This window comes from Bos taurus, chromosome 20 (genome assembly GCF_002263795.3).
Source record: "Bos taurus isolate L1 Dominette 01449 registration number 42190680 breed Hereford chromosome 20, ARS-UCD2.0, whole genome shotgun sequence".
In the NCBI taxonomy this organism is placed as follows: domain Eukaryota; kingdom Metazoa; phylum Chordata; class Mammalia; order Artiodactyla; family Bovidae; genus Bos; species Bos taurus.
In genome coordinates this window covers 28,309,465-28,331,075 of record NC_037347.1, presented here as the reverse complement: position 1 = coordinate 28,331,075, position 21,611 = coordinate 28,309,465, and the positions used below count along the sequence as shown (strand labels likewise).

Here is a 21,611-nt window from a genome sequence, read left to right as displayed (position 1 = left end):
ACTCTCTCGATTTTATCCTTTGATGATAAAAGTTAAGTTTGGTATAGTTGTACTGTCAATTTTTGTTTTTGTTGCCCACGTCTTTGGTTTTATATCTACAAAATTATTGTCAGATCCAATGTCATGAAGCTTTTCCCCTGTCATAGAGTTTTCTTATAGAAATTTTAGTTTAAGGTTTTATGTTTAGATTTTTATTCTACTTTAGTTAATTTTTGCATGTGGTGTAAAATAAAGGCCCAGCTTCATTCTCCTGCATGTGTATATGCAGCTTTTTCATTATCATTTGTAGAAAAGACTTTCTTCTCCCCATTGAGTGGTCTTGCTTGGCACCCTTGTCAAAGATTATTTGACCACATACATAAAGGGCATGTATTTTTACAAAGCTTCAAATGCATGCTATGCCATGTAATTTTTTAAGACATTTATAAAATTGTACCAATTCTTGACTCCAAAAATTTCAAAAAGGCTCTTTTATCTTACTGATGAGTCTTTCTTAGGAATTCTTGCTTGGGTTTTACTTTACTAACAGGCCAGATCATGCTGAATACAGTTTGTATCTGGGTTAAGGTGCATCTTTCTGGGGTAGAAGGGGTGTGGGTATGGGAGAGGAAAACAAAAAGGAGGGTTTTATTATATCTTTATTGTTTTTTAAAATGGATTAATTTATTAATTTTAATTGGAGGCTAATTACTTTGCAGCATTGTAGTGGTTTTTGCCATACATTGACATGACTCAGCCATGGGTGTGCATGTGTCCCCCATCCTAAACCCTCCTCTCCACTCCCTCCCATCCCATCCCTCAGGGTCGTCCCAGTGCACCGGCTTTGAGTGTCCTGTTTCATGCATCAAACTTGGACTTGTGTATTATGTCTTTATGATTATACCTGTTGCTTAGAATCCAGGTTGTGTGCTCATACACAGATAAATGGAATAATGTGGTAGAGACATATTAGCTGTTTTAGTTGTACCATTTTCTGAATAAGTCCTAGGGGTATCTATGTCTGTGTACTTTGGGGGCTGTTATTTATAGATCCTATACTCTGTGCTTGAGTGTTGCTGATTGTTTTCAGTCACTGGAAATTGTGGATGGATGCTGTAATTGGGTGGATGTGTTTTGTGAGTATACACACATCAGAGTGAGCCCTACTGTCATTAGGTCACAATGCCTCCTCATGAACCACATTTTAAGAATCAAAAATTGTCCTGCTCTTACTGTGCATTGTTTAAATGCCTGTTTCAAAACTTTCTGGTGCTATCTTTCCTTATATAGATTAAGTCAGCTGCTTCCTTATGAGGTCTCTTGTCATCACACTGTAGATACATGTGTTCTGATGAGCTCTCTCTATTTAGTATTGGTTTTCTTGATTGGGTTGCTAGAGCATATTGTTTGGGGAACCAGGGAAGGGAGCCATGCTCTTAACTGCTACATAGTACTGTCTCTTAGAAAATTGTGCAGAAGAATCATAGAAGAACATAGGAATAAAATCATCTTATTTAACAAGCCAACGGTCTTTAATGGCCTTTGTCAGAGTAGAGTAGGAAGAAGTGAGATGATGTCAGGATATTTATTTTTCTTGAGTAGGTCAGACTCATTCTCTGTAGTTTCCTTCACCCAGAATGGTTTCTTCCTAGACAGTCACACGTCTTCCTCTCCCACTTCGTTCATGTCTCTGTAGAAACATCACCACATTTCCTAGCCACTCTGAAACAGTCCCCTCTACTGCCTTGGTCTCGAAAGCCTGCTTTATTTTTTATAGCGTCTAACACTGCCAGGAACTGTCTGTAAGCATATATTTGTTGAACTGTTTCATTCAACACACTTCCTCCTTGAAATGTGAATTCCACACGAGCACAGGCCTGTCTCGTGCACTGACTTGCCGTGGAGCCTGCAGCACTGTAGCACGTTGTATGTAGTCATGACAAAGACATACTAGAGACAGAGATAGTAAAATGTGATAGTTGGAAGCAACGCGTATTAATTACTTTAATAGTCAAGCTTGGTCAAACTTAGTCTAAGGCCACAAATTAAAGACTTCAGAGATTAATAGCTATCTTGAGTCTTTCCAATTAATTACCATGAGAGGGAGAAACAATGGCAAAACTCTTGATAAAACCTGAAGGGTAGTAACTATCTTATGTATGTATTTCAAGGTGGTAGATCTACTAGTATCCATGTGTAGGTCTGCATTGGAATCTCCTAGAAAAGTTGTCATTTTCGAGCCATATCCTTCTGTGGTAGATCCTAACGATCCTCAGATGCTGGCCTTCAACCCCAGGGTAAGTAATCCTGCACAGCACCCGTTTCCTGTAACAATAACGGAGACTTCAGTCTCACTAGCTTTCTTCTTTCTTAGCTAAATTACCATCTCATCAAATCTACAACCTGTCGTGAACTCTATATCTGTTTAGCAAATATGATTCTTTTCTACAAATTTGATTTACTTCCACCTTGTTTTTCATGTACCCTGTTACTTCTCTCCTTTTCTCCTTTAAAATCACTTTCCTAACTTTACTGTCACGAAACTAGACCCATTTAAGATCAGACTCACATGCTGATCTTTACTCATTCCAACTGCACAGAAGGTAGGTAAATAGCTATAATCAATTGGTTTATAATGGTCAATATGACTTTTAATTTCATCACATATTTTTTTTGAGATTATAACGTATGTAGTCTCATTTTAAGAATCATGGGTAAGGGGACAAATTTTCCCTTTTCTTCCGTATTTTTATTTCACCCTCTCTTGCCTTCCCCCTCTCCCTCCCCCAGTTATCTGAAGGTTACTAAAAGTTTAATTACTATTGTTGATCAGCTGTCATTTCTTGAGACACCAATTTCGTAAATATTCATGGAGGTTAGGCAGAATTCTTCTGAAATAACACAATTTTCAAGTTGCATGAGAGACAAAATTGCTTCAGTTTCTATTATTACTCATCTTGAAATCATTTTATGGAAACAATGACTGTATAAAGTTTCCTAGGAAAAACTTTCCTTCTTTCATATTTACAATATTCTTACAAATGAATTATCTATTGAGCATATGGTGTCATTTACACATTTACTAGTAATACTCTTTTGGTAACAACCTTCTAATCAAAAGAAAATAAAAGCAAGATGAAATTATAAGATTTAAAGTGGATTTTCGTGTTTCAGAAGGATTCTGTGCTTACTTTAGTCATCATGGCTTAACTTTTTAGTAGTGAAAACAAAAATCAGGAGCCTAATAGCTTTTTTGTACTTAGAGTTTTTCCCCTGTAAGCTGAACATGGTTTTATGTACTGATACTTATACTAAAACTGGCATTGTTTTCTTTTTCCTTCCCTCTGACTCAATTATACATGCTATATCCTTGAGCCATCTTATTAAAGTCTTCCCTTTTATGTACACCACACACTCATTGCTTTCAAATTGACCCTGATGGAAAATTCAGGTACAGAAATAATATGTTTGTCTAGTGATGTGCAGACTTGCAAAGGCTTGTAGTGAATACTGTTTTTCCCCCTTAACAGAAGAAGAACTATGATCGAGTAATGAAAGCATTGGATAGCATAACTTCTATTAGAGAAATGACACAAGTAAGTATATCATCTTGTGGTCTTATATACAGTTCAGTTTTGCTTGAGTGAAATGATATTTTTAAAATATCTGAGAGTACTGACCATGCAGTAAAATGAAGACTTTTTTTGTGTGTGAGAGTATAATTAAAATCATAAAAAATTTAAAATTGTTTTGTACTAGGATGTTTTAATGAAATCACATCAGTGTTTTGGCATGCTACCACTGTGACTTTGGAGGGTAATTGCATAAATATAATCCTAACTCTCTGCTCTCAAACTCAGATGAGAATTTGTTGGAATATCTTAAGGCAAAAGTTAAATCTGGTACTATCTTCCTAGACTGTCAGTGTTAATTAATGGTAGTAATTTCAAAGCATCATTTTAATGTTAAAATAAAAACAAATATTCCGCCAAATATAAATTGCACATAAATATTTTAGAATATTTATACAAAATCTCAAAACAACTCTGAAAGACACCAGACTCCTTGAGAGCTTATATTTTTGACCATTAGGGAGGCTTTGGTGGAAGAGTTTGATGAGCAAGGATCTGGGTTTATTATGAAAGTCTAATATGTCACTGGGCTATAGTCCAACACTTGGAAAAGCACATCTTATTGAATTATTGAGGCCTTTCTGCTGCCAAAGACTTGGAGAAAGGTTTAGGGCTCATCATTATAAGTAGAAATTAATAACCTATAATTGACAGCAACACGCACAGTGGGTTCAGTTTGCATATGGTGCTTTCAAGGCTTGCATTGCCCTAGAGGCCCTTGCAGGTTTATAATAAGTGTTACTCTCAGTCATTGCCTTTCTCTGGGGAGGGAATAGTGATTTCTCCAGTCTTGGGGTCCACAGAGCTTCTGTGCCACGCTCCCCTCCCCCCACCGTAACATCTACTCCATTTGCAGATGTGCTGACAAAGTACATTTTTGTATTCCCAAATTTGATTCTTAATTCTTGTGATACTTATTTATGAAGTCAAATATTCATTCATTCAACAAATAGTAGGTGTCAGACAATGGTAAATAAGAGATATTTTAATTCACAAGTTATATTATTTGCTTAAAAGCCATCATTCTTTCTAGCTATTTTTCTATGCCCTTTCTACATTATCTGAATTCCTTTTCAAACAAATATGTATTATTTGTATAAGGTAAAGAAAACAATCAAAGCATTTCCACTGAGGGGGAAGAAAGAACCTACTGCTGTACCTTACCCATGATTATACACTTTTAGTCACCAAAGACTTTGGTATAGAGTATTTGTACTGTACCATAGATCCAAATCATTCTTGGTTTTAAGAATAGCTGCAAACTCTGTCTCTGGGATCAGCTCTGTGCCAAGAATTGCCTCCTTTATTCTGGGTCATGTGTAAGCTATTTTAATAGGAGGCAATGGAGATGACTGAGTGTCAGCTTGGGAGGTTGGCGGCCCACCTGGTATAATTTCCTCATCAGTGACGTGGCTTGTGACCTTGGGCAAGTTGCTTGATTGCTTGATGCCTCAGTATCTTCTCTGCTGAGATGGTAAAGAGTAATGCTGCATCCTCCTTCAGCATACATGTCATAAGGACGCTGTTAGGGTTTATTGCATCAGATGCTTTAAACCTCTCCAAATAAACATAACATTATACTGTCCTATTTTCTAGAATGTACTGCCCTATAGATGAGACCTAAATTGCCACAAACAGACTGCCTTTCATTCTATGAAAAGGTTAATTGTCTGGGTGAATTCCATCAATACTTTTAAAAGAAGGAGTTGTCTTCTTATGTAAATCTTGTCCAGATTTTTCATGGAATGATCTACCCAGTGTCAGTACCTTCAGATATGAGCACGATTATAGCTATTACAAGTTTTGTTTTAATGTCAGTTAAAAGTTAAAAATGTCAAAGAGAGACCATACACTTCTAAAGGTGGCAAGACAGATTTCATCAAGTACTGCAGTAGAGGAGAGAGATTAGCAGTGTGAGCTGAGGTCACCTCTGAGGAAAACAAGGTGACCAAGGTTTCTAAGGTGAAAACAAAGAGGGAACAAAAAGGGGCTACAGAGAAGTGAAAATAAGGGACTTTGGGGAACTGGAAAATTTCACAGGAGGTAAGTAGAGAATTACTGAATGATTAGCAGTGTGGGTTGGTACCTTTTGTGTTTTGGCAGCATTGGGTTTTCCTGAGCAAAGATTCAGCAGGAGTCCAGGGAGTTGGCCCAGTGCATGGAAGCCAGGTTAAAATTTGATTTAAGACTCTTATCCAAATGTTCTGGCAAGTCCTTTGTGCAGTGTGGAAAGTCAGAGTTCATGTCATCTTGGGGAGAAGCAACTAGGGTAATGGTCGTTGTTATCATGTCACAACCACAAGTCTTCACATTTAACTGGATTAGACATACCTGTTAACGGTGATTTTCCTTTTGCAAAAAAAAAGTAAAATAATTTAAGAAAAATCAAGGAGCATAATGACTTTTTTTTCCAGGCACCATATCTGGAAATCAAGAAGCAGATGGATAAACAAGACCCCCTTGCTCATCCCTTACTGCAATGGTATAAAATTTAGTTTTCCTCTTAATGAAAACAGCAGCATTTTCTGTTGCCTGCTTGAATGCAGGGGGGTGGAGCCCTGCAATGGTACAGTTCCTCAATCCTATGAGGACTGGTGATTTTACAGTCCACGAGTCCTTAATGACTTCCACTTTAATTAAAACTTGTACATCACAAGGGGAAGAAAATGCTGTCATATGCAATACACGAATATACTGTGTGGTTGACTCTATAGATTTAAAAAAATTGACTATATTACATGGTGAAGCCATTTTGGCTCATTTAATTTTCTAGTTAACTAAGTGATCAAACTGTTTCAAACACTTACTGAAAATCTTTCTTAAATGTATGTTTTGTATAATTTGCTCCCATAACAAAGAGAGTATAAATTTGATAAACTCTTCTTTTGATGACTACAGAGGACATTCTCTTTCAGAGAAAGTCTGTTGAGGGCCACAGCATTAGCTCAGCATGGATCCTAGAAGAAGAGTTAGACTAAGAATAGTTAAGAAGTGGGTTGAGCACTCATCTTGCTCTACAACACTTACTTCAAGCAATTTGCCCTCTGATTTCTCATCTGCAAAAGGAAAACAGTAGTATCTACTCAACGTATCTTTGAGGGTTTTAGGTACGTCTCTCTGAAGTCACTGACAAGTAAAGGCTGTGGGATTCATCATGATTATCATGCAATAAAACAAATGTGAAGACTATACGAGATTGATCTGAATGAGTACTTATTCTATGTTAACACCAGGAAGTTTTTTAAAAAATATGTAAAGATCAGGAAAGGAGAAAGACTCTGGCTACTCATGATCATAATTAACTTTCACTTACACAGAACCTTACAAAACATATTAAATTTATTCTAGTAAAATCATGACAAAAAGTAGGTTTTACAAGTCTTTCATCTTTGTACCTTTCACAATCTGTTATTAAAAATCTGATGAGTAAAACAATGCATAGTTGTTTCTTTTTTAATCTTTCAAATTCTCAAAGTCATTTTCAGAATGAAGACAAACATCTCAAACATCCAGTCTTTCTTTTTAACCCTAAAGTCAGCTTGATTTTTCACTTTTAATTATTTGTGATCATTTCCTTGAACTTGTTAGTCACTCGTCTTTCAAGCAGAGGGAAATTTACCAACATGTTTTACAATTTGTTTAGTTATGATTTTCTGTGCTGACAAGTATAAAGCAATTAGTTCTTTCAAATACCTAAAGTTTTGATTTTTTCCAACTTCATTGTCTTACATACAGTTAATAACATTTTGTATGTAAACCACTGTATGTGTCAGTGCAAAGATGCTCAAATATTTATAGAAAGGAAAAAAATCTCCATGAAAACTCATGCTTAGTTAGACACTGTAGAAAAGAGCAGAGAAAGCAGATTGTGATTCAAGTTCTAATCTTAGATTGTGGTTATTAAAAGTTATATATCTTAAGTTTTAAAGAGCTACTTCTTTGTTTTCTCAGATTAAAATATTATCTTTTTTTTATTACATCAGCTCTTTAAATTGTTTGAGGAAGTGAAGCAGAATGATGTAATTAGATAAAATGATTACTCAATTCATGTCACAGCAAAAATAAGTTTTAATCACTTACCAACTGAGGAAAAAAACTTTAAATATATGTGGTGTATATTTGTGACTGATGGATTATTTCAATTAATTTCAGGGTTATTTCAAGTAATAGGTCACATATTGTGAAACTGCCAGTTAACAGGGTAAGTTATTTATTCACATATACATACAGAAATGGGAGGGCTACTTATTGGTTGTGATTTTGTTAGGCAGCCTCTCCAGGAAATTGAAGGAAACTCAGGCTAAGCCTAATTCTTTGAAATGACATATGTGCTCCAGTTCCAGGTTTTTGCAAGAAACCAAATTCAATTTCAGGCTGCTGCCCTGAGCTTTTAAGTAACCGAGTCAATATGAAATCATTTAGTTATTCCACATGTGATAGAAAGAACATTATCTAGAGATTGCGTACTTTTTATCATTGTCAGTTTAATGTTGGCACAGCTTCACTTTTCTATATCAGAGGAGATACTGACTCCAGATATCTTACTTATGGGCCTAATGTGCTTACAAAATTAAAAAAGAAAAAAAAAGCTCATGCAGTCTGATTTTAGTTCTGGTCGTTACCCAGGAGCAGTATCTAAAATCTCAGGTCTGTCATCTCTGAATCTCTCAACTGTGAGATTCCTGTATGTTAGATTTCTATATAAGTACATATAATCTTAGGTGGAACAGCAGCAGTTAGAAATTTGTGTCAAGCAGTGTATCAAGAAGCTAATTCAAGAGAGTCTATTTTACTTTTTTTTTTAAGAACAAAGGGGAAAACTATAATTTGAGTGTTGGCAATTTCTGATTTTACAAATATATGCAAATAAAGCATAATGATGATAATTTTTGCAATTCTAAAATCTTGAACTAACTTTTCTGCTTAGCAAACTCAGATATTTCCCCAGTCAAATAGTTTGTGGATACTTAGGGAATTCAATAATAAAGTCTCAAAAAGAAATGTAATTAGGAAGGCAGATCTGCTTGAATGTGATTACATAGCATATTCCAAAGCTAAATATAAATGACTTTGGATCGTCTGTCTCCTATTCCTTTTCCATTAGCCTAAAGAATTATCCTTCATATCAGCAATTCCATGTGATTTATCACTTATGCAGGGGTTTTGTTAAATGAATGATCCTGTTAATATAAATTATTATAGTTTGAAAATATATAATATGTTAAATTTGATATGTTTTACTGTGCCCTTATTTTCAATGGCAGCAACTGAAGTTCATGCACACACCCCATCAGTTCCTTCTTCTCAGCAGTCCACCAGCCAAAGAATCCAATTTTAGAGCTGCTAAAAAACTCTTCGGAAGCACCTTTGCATTTCAGTGAGTATGGCTTACTGTTGAGGGGTGTGAGTTCCCTACCCAGTCTTCCATAAATGCGGGGGGAGGAAAGCACCTCTTTTAGTAGTTGGTTGGTAGCATAGGACAGTCACTACATGATGCTTGACTAGGAAACTCAGGGCTATGAGAAGGCACCATGGCTTGTTATATTGCGACCCCATTAAAATGTCATTGACTTCTGATTTTGCTTTTCCTTCTCTTTCCCTGTGTTTTAGTGGCTCACACATTGAAAACTGGCATTCCATCCTGAGGAATGGTCTGGTTGTTGCTTCTAATACACGACTGCAGGTACATTTTCTGAATGGCTTGATGCGATCTCATAGTTCTTTAGTATGGGAGTTCAGTAAGCAGTCCTGGTGTTATGTTTTTACTTGCAAAAGGATGAAGCACATGTGCTTTAAACAAATCACATTGACTTTCTAATGGACATTCGTAATTTTCACCAAGTCAAGCAGAATTGATCTATATACAACATAGGGATGAAAAGAAAAATAAAATTGAGTTTTCCTATGAGAAATAGTAAAATCACTTTAAACTTAATTAGAGAAAACAAAACCTGATACTGGGAAAGATTGAGGGCAGGAGGAAAAGGGGAAAACAGCGGATGAGATGGTTGGATAGCATCACCAACTCAATGGACATGAGTGTGAGCAAACTTTGGGAGGTAGTGAAGCACACGGAAGCCTAGCACACTGCAGGCCATTGGGTCGCAAAGAGTCAGACACAACTTAGCGACTAAACAACAATGACAAGAAAAAGATGATCCCCAAAAAGGTAAAACCTTACAAGAATTCTTTCTACTAATCCAATACACATTTCTTGAGCCCTATCTCACTGTGAATACTTCAACAGAAGAAAAGGTGGGGCTAAGAATAAACAAAGTGGAGAAGTGGAGATTGGACACCAAAAAGCCATAGGCTATCTGCCTTTCAAGCCCCAGGGCAGCACATGAGCAGGGTATAGTGGGTGTGGTCCTCATCTTTATGCCCTTCATCTCCAGCGTTCCACCCCACTCATTTTCATCTGATGATGTAAGGAGGTCAGGAAATGAGATCCTCAACCCAGTTACCAGTATAAAATTACAAACTCTGATGACAGTTGGGATGATACAATTAAATATGAGTGAGTGAGTGAGTGAAGTTGCTCATTTGTGACCCCATGGACTGTAGCCCACCAGGCTTCCGAGTCCATGGGATTCTCCAGGCAAGAATCCTGGAGTGGGTTGCCGTTTCCTTCTCCAGGGGATCTTCCTGACCCAGGATCCAACCCGGGTCTCCCGTATTGCTGGCAGACACTTTAACCTCTGAGCCACCAGGGAAGCCCTACAATTAAATATAAATGTCCATAAATACAAATTGATTGAATTAATATTTGGTGCACAGTAAAAGGGTATGAGGGCCTTAAACATGGAAGTAATATTAGAGAATTTTAATTGTTCTGAGTAGTACACTAGTCAGAGTTTCAGTTAATAAAGCACTCTGTAACTTGAAAAATTTGAAGGAGGAAAATGGGGTGACAGTGTTGTATAATGAAAATCTGAATAGGATATTTTATTGATACACAAATAGATGAGTCCTAATCAACCTTCTGTCATAGATGTTTCAGCCTGTTTTCAGTGTTTTAGAGCCATTAACATACTATTCCAGTACATTATACTAAGTGACTCTCTGTCATCGATAGGATGGAAAATCTTTTCTAAGGATGTTTTTTCCTTGGCTGTCATTTTCCATATATCAATGCATTCTTAACTTTAAGGACAAAGATATTAGTACTCTTCTTCAATTCCAAATAGACCTTGGAATAAAGGCTTAAACATTTTCTAAGAGCTAAGTGTTCCAGCATGAGACGATGGTCCTCTCTTGTGAAATATTAACATTTAAAACCATGAACTGACAGCTTCCTCTCCTGCCTCTTTCCATTTTAGCTCCACGGTGCAATGTATGGAAGTGGAATCTATCTTAGTCCAATGTCAAGCATATCATTTGGTTACTCAGGTAAGCTTGTATTCCATTTCTAACCTCAAATTTATTAGGGTTTTACCGTTGTATATTCCAGGTGGTGGTGGTGGTTTCGTCACTAAGTTGTCTCTGACTCTTGCAACCCCAGGGACTGTAGCCTGCCAGGTTCCTTGTCCATGGGATTCTCCAGGCGAGAATACTAGAGTGGCTTGCCATTTCCTTCTCCATTTCCTTCTCTTTAACCCAGGAATCAAACCCAGATCTCTTGCATTGCAGGCAGACTCTACCAACTGAGCTATACAACCTTTTTATCAAGTGAACAAAGCTTATTTGATGTATTTGTATTAAATTTGATAAGTGTCATTTGATAAGTGTCAGAAATAAAAACAAAGCTCACATGCCAAGATTTATAATATTTCCCCTAGTGTATAACATGGAATATATGTTTTGTTAATTTCAAAAATTGACAAATTTTAATGTTACTTTTAATTTTCAATCATTTCTATTTTTATTCCATCTACACGAAACATTGATAATATAGTATGTACAAAGTATTATGGAGATAACTGCAAAGTTTATATACAGATTAATCCACTATCATTGAATGTAATTCTGTAGCATGCCAACTTCTTACCTTTGGATCATTATGTTGCTGTTCAGTCACTCAGTCATGTCCAGTTCTTTGCGACCCCATGGACTGCAGCACGCCAGGCTTCCCTGTCTTTCACTGTCTCCTGGAGTTTGTTCAAATTCATGTCCATTGAATTGGGTTGTATTATTATATATCCCATAAAAAAGTTTTAAATGATATGGAAAACTTAGGTTTAGAAAGACACCCTCAAAACCATTCTACTTGTTGACAATTTGTTGTTAATATTTTGGTGAGATTGTTTTAATTTTGGAATAAATTGAAAGCATGTGCTAAGGAGGAGCCTCATGAATTCAAAATATGGCAAGAATGATTACCAAATTGTTAGCATCTATAATCTTTAGGTAGTAAAAATTTGGGGTGTTTTTTTCTTTGCAATATTTCTTTGGAATATTTCACTTTGATCAGATTTTTTTTAAAAACAAAAATGTATTGTTTAAATATAAAGTAGTTATGTTCTTTGTTTGAAAAGATGGTAACAATAACCCTGTATGTGAGACAGCAAAAGAGACACAGATGTATAGAACAGTCTTTTGGACTCTGTGGGAGAGGGCGAGGGTGGGATGATTTGGGAGAATAGCATTGAAACATGTATAATATCATATGTGAAACGAATTTCCAGACCAGGGTCGATGCATGACACAGGGTGCTCAGGGCTGGTACACTGGGACGACCCAGAGGGATTGTATGGGGAGGGAGCTGGATGAGGGGTTCAGGATGGGGAACACATGTACACACGTGGTGGATTCATGTTGATGTATGGCAAAAACCAATACAATATTGTAAAGTAATTAGCCTCCAAAAAAAAAGAAATTGAAACTACACAGAATGGTATAAAATAACAGATGAAAAATTTTCCTCCTTTCCTACAGTCTCAGTGTTGAGTGCATTTCCCTTTAGACTTTTAAATGCTTTATGTTTGGCCTTCTGTATGCCTGCATATATGTAGTTGGTTTTGCTTATGTGCTTGTGTGTGTGTGTGTGTGTGGTTACATGATTCCATTAAACAACTTCAGGAGATGTTGCTCATGTGGTGCCTGTATGTAAGTTTCAAGATCGTCATGTTATAGGAAAGGTGACTTAGAGAGGTCTAATAACTAGGGGAGCATTAACGAGGCTCACCTCTCTGATTGTTTTGTCCAAGTTCATACTCTTTCAGCCACAGCATCTGGTTTCTCAGAGTTCTATCCTGACCTTTTCCAGAGTACATGTCCTAAGAGGACATGTATGCCTGTTATGACTCAGCGTCAAAAGTCATATGGTGCCACTCTCCATATACAGATACTGGTCAGAGCAGTCACAAGGCCCTCCAGATTCAAGGGCTGGGGAATTAGACTCCATTTCCTGATGAAAGAGCAGCGAAGTCACATAGTTGAAAAGCATATTGTTGAGAAATATTGTTGCAGTGATCTTTGAAAATACAATATGCCCAAATAACACTAGGAAAATAAATATCAGAAGAATAAGATAATATAGGAAAGAAAATAACATAGTTCAGTGGAGAAGATGATTCAAATCAGCTTAAGTCAGACTCTAAATCTTCCTAAACCAAACACAATAAAAAAGTAATATAAAACCAGGTTTAATAACTAAATGCAACCTCAGCATAGATAAGAAAAACACAAGTGCTGTGATTTTCTGCTTCATATCCTGGTGTACAGACTCTTTAGATGGGTTCATGGAAAGGGGGGATACAAATGAATGTGAAATTTGTCTGTGTGAATGTGCATCTATCTGGAAAGAGGATCCATAGATTTCATCCAATTCTTTAAGTGTCCTTGATCTGAAAAGAAAAAGTAAGAACCTCTACCATAAGTTCAAGTACCTCCATACTTGATTTTGAAGGCTGTAGCTATAGGAGGTGCATATAATAGCCTCTGCCTTTCCCTCAAATAGGGCTTCCCTGGTGACTCAGACGGTAAAGAATCTGCCTGCATTGCAGGAGACCTGGGTTCGATCCCTAGGTTGAGAAGATCCCCTGGAGAAGGGAATGGCTACCCACTCCAGTATTCTTGCCTGGAGATTCCCATGGACAGAGGAGCCTGGAGGGCGACAGTCCATGGGGTTGCAAAGAATCAAACATGACTGAGTGACTACTACACTTTCACTTCCTTCAGAACTGTCTCTGAAACCTTAGGCCTGTTTCTCAACTTGACTCCACCTACTTGTGTATCTTTAGGGGAATGTCTACTTTGGAAAATGCTTATGTCACACCATTTGCAATTTGGCCCATAGACTTTACCCATTTTCATTAAGCCTTTTATTGAAACAGCAATAAACAGGAGTCTCAACTTCAGGATAGTAGATGAGCATTTTTTTTTTAAGTATAGCTACAAATCTACCTATTCTAAACAGATAGGAATTTTATTTCTATTTTGTCTGAAATATTTCACAGTAAAAAAGCCATGGAGTTAACAGAGTCTGGTAAGATTTGTGAGTATCTTAGACAAAAGGACTTGGTTTTCCTTTATTAGGAGGAATAGTAAACTCTATAGGTATTGAGCATATATCAGCCACTCATGAAGAGGCAGTATTAATATCTTTTTTAAATCATTCCTATTTCCCACCCCTTATCTATTTTCTTATCACCAGATGATAAGAATGAAAGTTTGGTCCTAAAAGCCTTTTAAAATCAAGTTTTAAAAATTTTCTGATTATATCAACTTTATGCAAGAGGTGAGCCTATCCTTCTTTTCAACACAAAGAAAAACAAACTGTACTTTCCACTTTGTAACTTGACCAGAACTTCCAAACCCACTGACTTTCCACCCTCCTTGCTCAGGGCATAGTGGCTGATCCTTCAGGAGCCCTTTGTCTTCAGGAGCCTTTGTGGCTTGATGCTGTCAAGCCTTTGCCTAAAGTGGAACTTGGCAGTGTAGATGGATTGTATTTTGAGCTGCATCATACAGCTTTGTCCCTAAATTATTACTTTGCTAATGTTTTTAGGGATGAACAAGAAGCAGAAGGTGTCAGCCAAGGATGAGCCGGCTTCAAGCAGTAAAAACAGCAACGCATCACAGGTATTGTAGCAACTTGGGTGACTGTCTCTGATGGGTGAACTCTAGCGTTCTTAGCCAGCAAGATTTTGATAAATACTCAGGCTTTTTAAATCTGCAAAATTATTTTAGGCATTACTCATACAGAAACAAAACTCACCCTAAAATATAATCATCCAGATGCCTTTATTCAATCAGTATGCAGCAAATATTTATTGAGCTTCTACTAAAATGCTGGACATCTCCTAGTCATTGAGCTATAGTGATAATCTACAATAGACAAATCCTCTTGAAACCTGCATTCTACTGAGTGATATAAATAAATTAAATATGGGACTTCCTGATGGTCCAGTGGTTAGGAATTTACCTTCCAGTGCAGGGGTTAAGGGTTCAGTCCCTAGTCAGGGAACTAAGATCCCACATACCTACAGACTAAAAAACCAAAACATAAAGCAGAAGTAATATTGTAACAAATTCAAAAAATACTTTTAAAATGGTCCACATCCAGGAAAACTTTAATAAATTAATTAAATATTTATTTTAGTAAAATATCAGATGGTGGTAAATCTGGATAAAAATCAGGGATAGAGGATGCTGAATGCTATCGATTGAAGATGGAACTTGAATGAATGTTAAATGGGATGATGGGGAAAGAATACTCGGAGAAGGTTCTAGTTGAGTAAAGAACCTTGACTCAACTTATTGGGTTGAGTAAATAAGTGATGAGTGCATGAGCCATGGTGCTCTCTGGAAGAAAGAACATTCCAGGCATAGAGAAGAGCAAGCACAAATCCCTTGTTATTTCAGAGAAAACAGGCATTCTGGACAAATTAAAATCCATCTGATGAATAATGTGACTTTAGATTTTTTTTAAAAAAACGTGTAGCTAAGCTAATATCTGAAAACAAAAACAAACCCCCAGATTTTCTAAATGAGATGTTTCTGAAACCTCTGTGGCTTAATGTGTTATAAAAATGGGTTGGTTTTGAATAGTTAGGTGATCTAGAAAAATTGATTGTAATGTTTGAAAAGATAATGCAGCTTTGTTTCCCTCTAAACAGAGATGCTAGACTTCCAGTAAAACTAAAATTTGAGTTCTGATTCTGTGTTGTGGCTACTTTTAAGTATTTTCAGGTCACTTATTTTGAAAGTGATTTAATTATGATTATGTACAGAAATTAAGTGATGTAACAAATATAGATTGACATTAAGAGATAACTCAAGGATATTACTGCTAGTTGAGAAAGGCCATTTTTTAAAACTCTGGTGCTATCTTAGTGATGATTACTTTTTAATGATGATTCTTTTCACTTGAGTGACTGTTCCATTTTTACTCTAATTTTTAAATTCTTTTGGAATTTAGTCACAGAAGAAAGGACAGCAATCCCAGTTCCTGCAAAGCCGTAACTTAAAATGCATAGCCTTATGTGAAGGTAAGTTGAAAGTTTTATAGTCCTCATAGCATTTATTCTCAATTTTACCAGTATTTAAGAATTTAAGTGTGTTTACAAAATGCTCATAATAGACTAGTGAAAGCTTTCTTCCTTAGGACCATCTCAAAGAGCATAGATGGAAAATACAACAGAGATCATAAAGGTTAAAACAAAGAGCACAACTGGCAAGGTTTCAAACAGTGCTATATTTTATTCTTGGCAGCTATCTCAGAAGAGTAATTATCTCTTTCTGATCAAGTATTGTTCATCTCTATTGTTCATCTATACCCCTTCCTCTTTATGTTGGTGTCTGAATGTATAATACCATGAAAAATCTGAAAGATGAACTGAGCACTGAGTAGATAACCCAGGAAGTCTTTCTTGTTCCTACACTGAAATTATTCTTCTTTTCTGAACTTGGGATAGAAAATTGATAGGTGATTTACAATATCATATACTTTCCTTTGTTCTTGCTTTAAAATCTGACTTTGGCTAAAAGTTCATTTTTTCTTCTTCTGTTGGGAGTTTTGGTAACCACTGTTAACTGTCTTTTGGGTTTTTCAATATTTGGTAGTTGTAGAGGATGCTAGCTTACCTTCTACCTAGTTCCCAAGTCAGGACCTGTTTGCCATCATAAATACAAAGTGATTTCCTTCCTATTGTTGTTATGCTAAGTGTGTTCCAAACATAAAATTGCTACTTGGCATTTCACTGTTTTTATTTACATTTTTTGATAGTTTAATAAGATGAAACATTTTTCATATGTTAATTTGTACATGCAGTTTTGCTTTTGGATTTCTAAGAAAAGGGATATAGTATTTAGAATAAAATAGTTCTTTAATTTTTTTCTTCCCTTTACAGTGATCACCTCACCTGACCTGCACAAACATGGAGAGATATGGGTCGTCCCAAATACTGATCATGTCTGCACAAGATTCTTTTTTGTGTAAGTGTAAAGGCTTAAAATCCTACGTTACTGTCTTCTCCATAAATGAGGTAATAGTGACTATATTATTGTTTGGTCACTTAAGCTGCCAAAATATAACAGATATTTTCTCATGGACTTCCCGGGTAGCTCAGACAGTAAAACGTCTGCCTGCAATGCAGAAGACCCGGGTTTAATCCCTGGGTCGGGAAGATCCTCTGGAGAAGGAAATGGCAACCCATTCCAGTACTCTTGCCTGGAAAATCCCATGGACCGAGGAGCGTGGTAGGCTACAGTCCATGGGGTAGCAAAGAGTTGGACATGACTGAGCGACGTCACTTTCTTTAACTTTCTCATCATGGCTTCCCTAGTGGCTCAGACAGTAAGGAATCTGCCTGCAATGCAGGAGACCTGGGTTAGATCTCTGGGTTGAGAAGATCCCCTGGAGGTGGGCATGGCACCCCAGTATTCTTGCCTGGAGAATCCCCATAGACAGAGGAGCCGGGAAGGCTTAAAGTAGATGGTGTTGCAGAGAGCCAGACACGACTGAGCAACTAAGCACAGCACAGCACAGCATTTTCTCATCAAATTAATGTTTTTGTTTTATTTTAATAAGCTGTGAAAAACATGGATGTTTAAAAGCCATAGCTTAGAAGATTTGAAGAAAAACACGGTCTCTTTAACCACTGTGTATGTATGTACTGTGTTGTTGTTTAGTCCCTAAGTCACGTCTGACTCTTTTGGGACCCCATGGACTGTCATCCGCCAGGCTCCTCTGTCCATGGAATTTTCCAGACAAGAATACTGGAGTGGGTTGCCATTTCCTACTCCAGGGGATCTTCCTGACCCAGGGATCAAACCCACATCTCCTGCATTGGCAGGGGGATTCTTTAGCATTAAGCCACCAGGGAAGGCCCCATATGTGTGTATACATGTGTATATAAGTGTACATATACATACATACAGATCTTACATGTATCTAGGTAGATATACACATTAGATTACTTACAAAAGTGTGGTTATTGGGAAATCATAGGTCTAGGACAATAACCTGGATCTTGTAGCACCAGAGCTGTTATACATCCTCCAGTCCCTAAAGACAAGAAGAGAAAGCAGTTATGAAAACCTGTTAGGAGAGACATTTCTAGTTCATCGTGGCTCCATGAAAGGAGTCATGGCTGTCAATTCAGAGACGTAGGCAGTCCAGGGGGCTCTTGTGGGGTGGAGCCAAGCAAAACCTTGATGTTGCCCTCCTGCCAGCGCCCTGCTGGGACACTCCATTGGCCAAACTCTACGGGAAACTAGAGGGCAAGGGAAATTATTGATCAAGTCCATACAGTCAGCCTCCTGGGCTAAAAGGCAACGTAGAGAAGGGCGTTCCATGGCTCTGGAGGCTCCCAGGAAAGCATCTGCTTTTTAAGTTTATAATTCAGATGAAGTTATAGCACAGCACAGGTCTCTCATGAAAGGCAGTCATTGAATATTTTTTTCCTTTCATCTTTCTTGCTCATATTGCTTCTTATTCATTGTTAGAAGATTGAATTTCTATAAGACACCTCCAATCACAAAGTTGTTCAGTGAGTGTGAGCTGGAAACTTTGATGGAATAGTAACTCCAGAGTCCTTTTCTTAGCCTGTCCCTAATTAGTTAATCTATTCCTTTTAGTGTTGTGTGTGCTAAGTTGCTTCATTCGTGTCCAACTCTGCGATCCCATTGACTGTAGCCCGCCAGGCTCCTCTGTCCTTGATTCTCCAGGCAAGAATACTGGAGTGGGTTGCCATTCCCTTCTCCAGGAGATCTTCTCTACCCAGAGATTGAACTCTGTCTCCTGTATTATCAGACAGGTTCTTTACCACTAGCGCCACCTGGGAAGCCCCATTTAGTGTTAATGCTAAAATTCAAATTTGTTGAGATAAATAAACAACTTTAGATATGAAAGTGCTCAGAAGTAGTATTATTTCTTTGCAGTTTTACACAAATTATATCTAAACTAAATCAGTAGGGCACATATGTGGATATTGACTGGAGAGAAGGATTTCTGTATTTCATAAGAAAAAAATGAAAGACCATCTGAAGACAAGAGAAGAAAATACTTTCAGTATCCTCAGATATTTTCCAAATAATACAAATGGGGAAAATTCTATTAAGGTAATGATTTTCATTTCGTTATAAACACAAATGAGATTTCATCCTTCATCCCTCAGGAGAGAAGAGACTAATTAAGGAAAATTGATAAGATTCAAAACACATCAAAAGGAAAATCAATTCACTAATGAATGTACATTCTAATTACAACCATCAGTTTCTTTCTTTATAAAAGATATAATCACAGACTTCTACTAGTGTTGTGACTCCCCAGTGAGCGGTAGCATCTAGGAAAAAAATAAATTGAGAAAAAATGAGTTTTCACAAATATTCTGTAATCAGAAACTAAATTTCTGTTCTTATTTTATTTATTTATTTTACACATTGTGTGATTTCTAGTTAGGAACTGTTCCTGATGACTAGGATATAAAGTAGTGAATTATAATAAATTCCATGCTAATCTGATTTCCAGAATGAAGGAGAGAATAAAACAGCTATGTGATATTCTAATCACATTCTTCCCAAAAAGTAAACAATACCAGAGAATGAGGGGAAAACGGGAAATTTTAGGGATTAGGGCATCAGAAAAAATTTAAAGTAAAATTTAAAGGACAATATCAGATAGGGAAAACAGAAGAATAAGAAGTTTGAAAAAAATTTTGTTGGAAAATTCCAAAAATGAATAAACTTAACCAAATATATATGCTTCAGGCAAAATGTAGTAATTCAGATTTTAAGAACAGATTCCAGCCAGTTTTGAGTATCTAGGAACTGATCAAACTAAAGCTTGATTTTGTTACTAATCTTGAGACTCATGTGCACAAAGACATTAATGTCAATATATAGAAAGCAGGCAGCTGTTTTTAAAGGGCCAGAATTTGGGCTTAAACAAGGGATGTAAAAACCACTTTGTGCTCTGGTCATATACAACAAAAATGTTTATTTCACACTAAATGGGGATTTTAAAGCTGGAGAGGAAAACTTGATATTTTGGTCTTTTGGAATATATTTGATCAAATATCAAATATATTTTATATTTACAGAAAATATTGATATTTTCCGTAAATGGGAATGAATAATAAAATCCAAGAGAAGGCAATCGATTGGGTGCATCTAGAGCCATGGGCACCCCGTGCTATCCTACCCCCGTCACTGCCATCGTGAAAACTTGCAGAGGTGGGAGTGTATCTTCTCCCTCAGCTACTCGGGACCAAGGACACTTTAAGAACTGCCAGTTTTTGTATCTTTCTATCTGATATTTCCACCTAAGCGTTTGGTTAGGTTCTAGCATGGTTCTTTGGTTTAGAGCAGGAAGGTTTGCAGATGAACTGTTACTGTATTTTCTTTGTCATATCAATATAAGGTATATGTTTTCAAAACATTTCAAGATGTTCAGAAATTTAAGAGCAGAAAGGACAAAATAAAACAGACCATCTGCAGAAAAGAGATGTGGGGTATTTTCAGGTTCTGGGGTGAAGCAGATATCTGTGCTAAATTTCAGAAATTCCTATCTAAATCTACTTTTTAAGGTCTAGCTCAAATACCACCTCTTCCATGAAGCTCCTAATAAAAATTAACCTCTCTTCCTGGTATTCCTACAGCTCAGTGCAGAACTTCCATTTAAATCCAGTTTATTCGTTGTGTCTGACTCTTTCATAAGGCTATATGTTAACTCTTAAAGGGCAGAACTCCTATTGTTGTTGTTGTTGTTGTTGTTTTTTACTGCCCTGCATGCCCTGAATCAGCTTGTATGATATATGATACACAGCTGCTTTTCAGTTAATTTTTAATGAACAAAAAGGCGAGGGGGCACAAAAAGGAAAATGTTTTAGAATATGTATGGTTTTTATTTTAGGTCAGAGTTTGAAATATATCTTAAAAAGGTAGCTATAAGAGAAGTTTATGAAATAAGAACTGTAGAATGGCTATTTTGAGAAATAAGAGATACATTGCACCATGAGTTTGCAAAAAAAATACAGTGTTTGAATGGGAGCATAGCAAGGAGACAGCTTATTTATGAAGTTAGACAACAGGACATTCAGTCATGGCTCAGTGACATAAGCTGTGTGACATCAAACTGATACGATCTGAGAGCTTTGCTTCATCCCCAGTCTGTAATAAATCCAATTTCTCTGTCTCTAACCCAGATCTCTTTCCAAGATTGAAACTGCCACATCACTCCCCTACTTAAAAGTCTTTGATAGCTGCTTACTGCTTATAAGATGAAGTCCAGTCTCCTTTACAAAGGGAACCAACTGACTCCTTGATGCTTTGTTCTTTTTTTCAACACCACTGTGTTGAAGGAGGAAGAGATGCCCAGCTGCATGGCCCATCATTTTCCACTGGCCGCTGTCTCATACCTGGAATGTTACGCTGTGCAATCTGACCTGTATGCTGGAATTTCTGCACTCCATGCTGTTCTTCTTTCCTTTCTTCATTAAGCTTGGATCCTTTCTTTCATTCTTTTCTCTATTGCCTATCTCTTCAATATTACCTGTCTAATTCCCACTGCTCGTTTAAATCTTAGTGTATATCTTCCCTCCTCCCAGAAACTTCTCT

General features: G+C 36.9%; 1 protein-coding gene across 3 annotated transcripts in view; it reads left to right on the top strand.

Moving 5' to 3' along the window:
- Positions 1-21,611, top strand: part of PARP8 (poly(ADP-ribose) polymerase family member 8) — a 196,852-nt gene that overhangs the window by 164,509 nt on the left and 10,732 nt on the right. For all 3 annotated transcript variants that reach the window (XM_005221535.5, XM_005221534.5, NM_001192298.1), the window contains 10 exons: positions 2,151-2,276; positions 3,510-3,575; positions 6,026-6,093; positions 7,764-7,812; positions 8,876-8,988; positions 9,222-9,294; positions 10,931-11,000; positions 14,560-14,633; positions 15,973-16,042; positions 16,904-16,988. In XM_005221535.5, the coding sequence (XP_005221592.1) occupies positions 2,151-2,276; positions 3,510-3,575; positions 6,026-6,093; positions 7,764-7,812; positions 8,876-8,988; positions 9,222-9,294; positions 10,931-11,000; positions 14,560-14,633; positions 15,973-16,042; positions 16,904-16,988 (794 nt within the window). The remainder of the gene's footprint in view (positions 1-2,150; positions 2,277-3,509; positions 3,576-6,025; positions 6,094-7,763; positions 7,813-8,875; positions 8,989-9,221; positions 9,295-10,930; positions 11,001-14,559; positions 14,634-15,972; positions 16,043-16,903; positions 16,989-21,611) is intronic.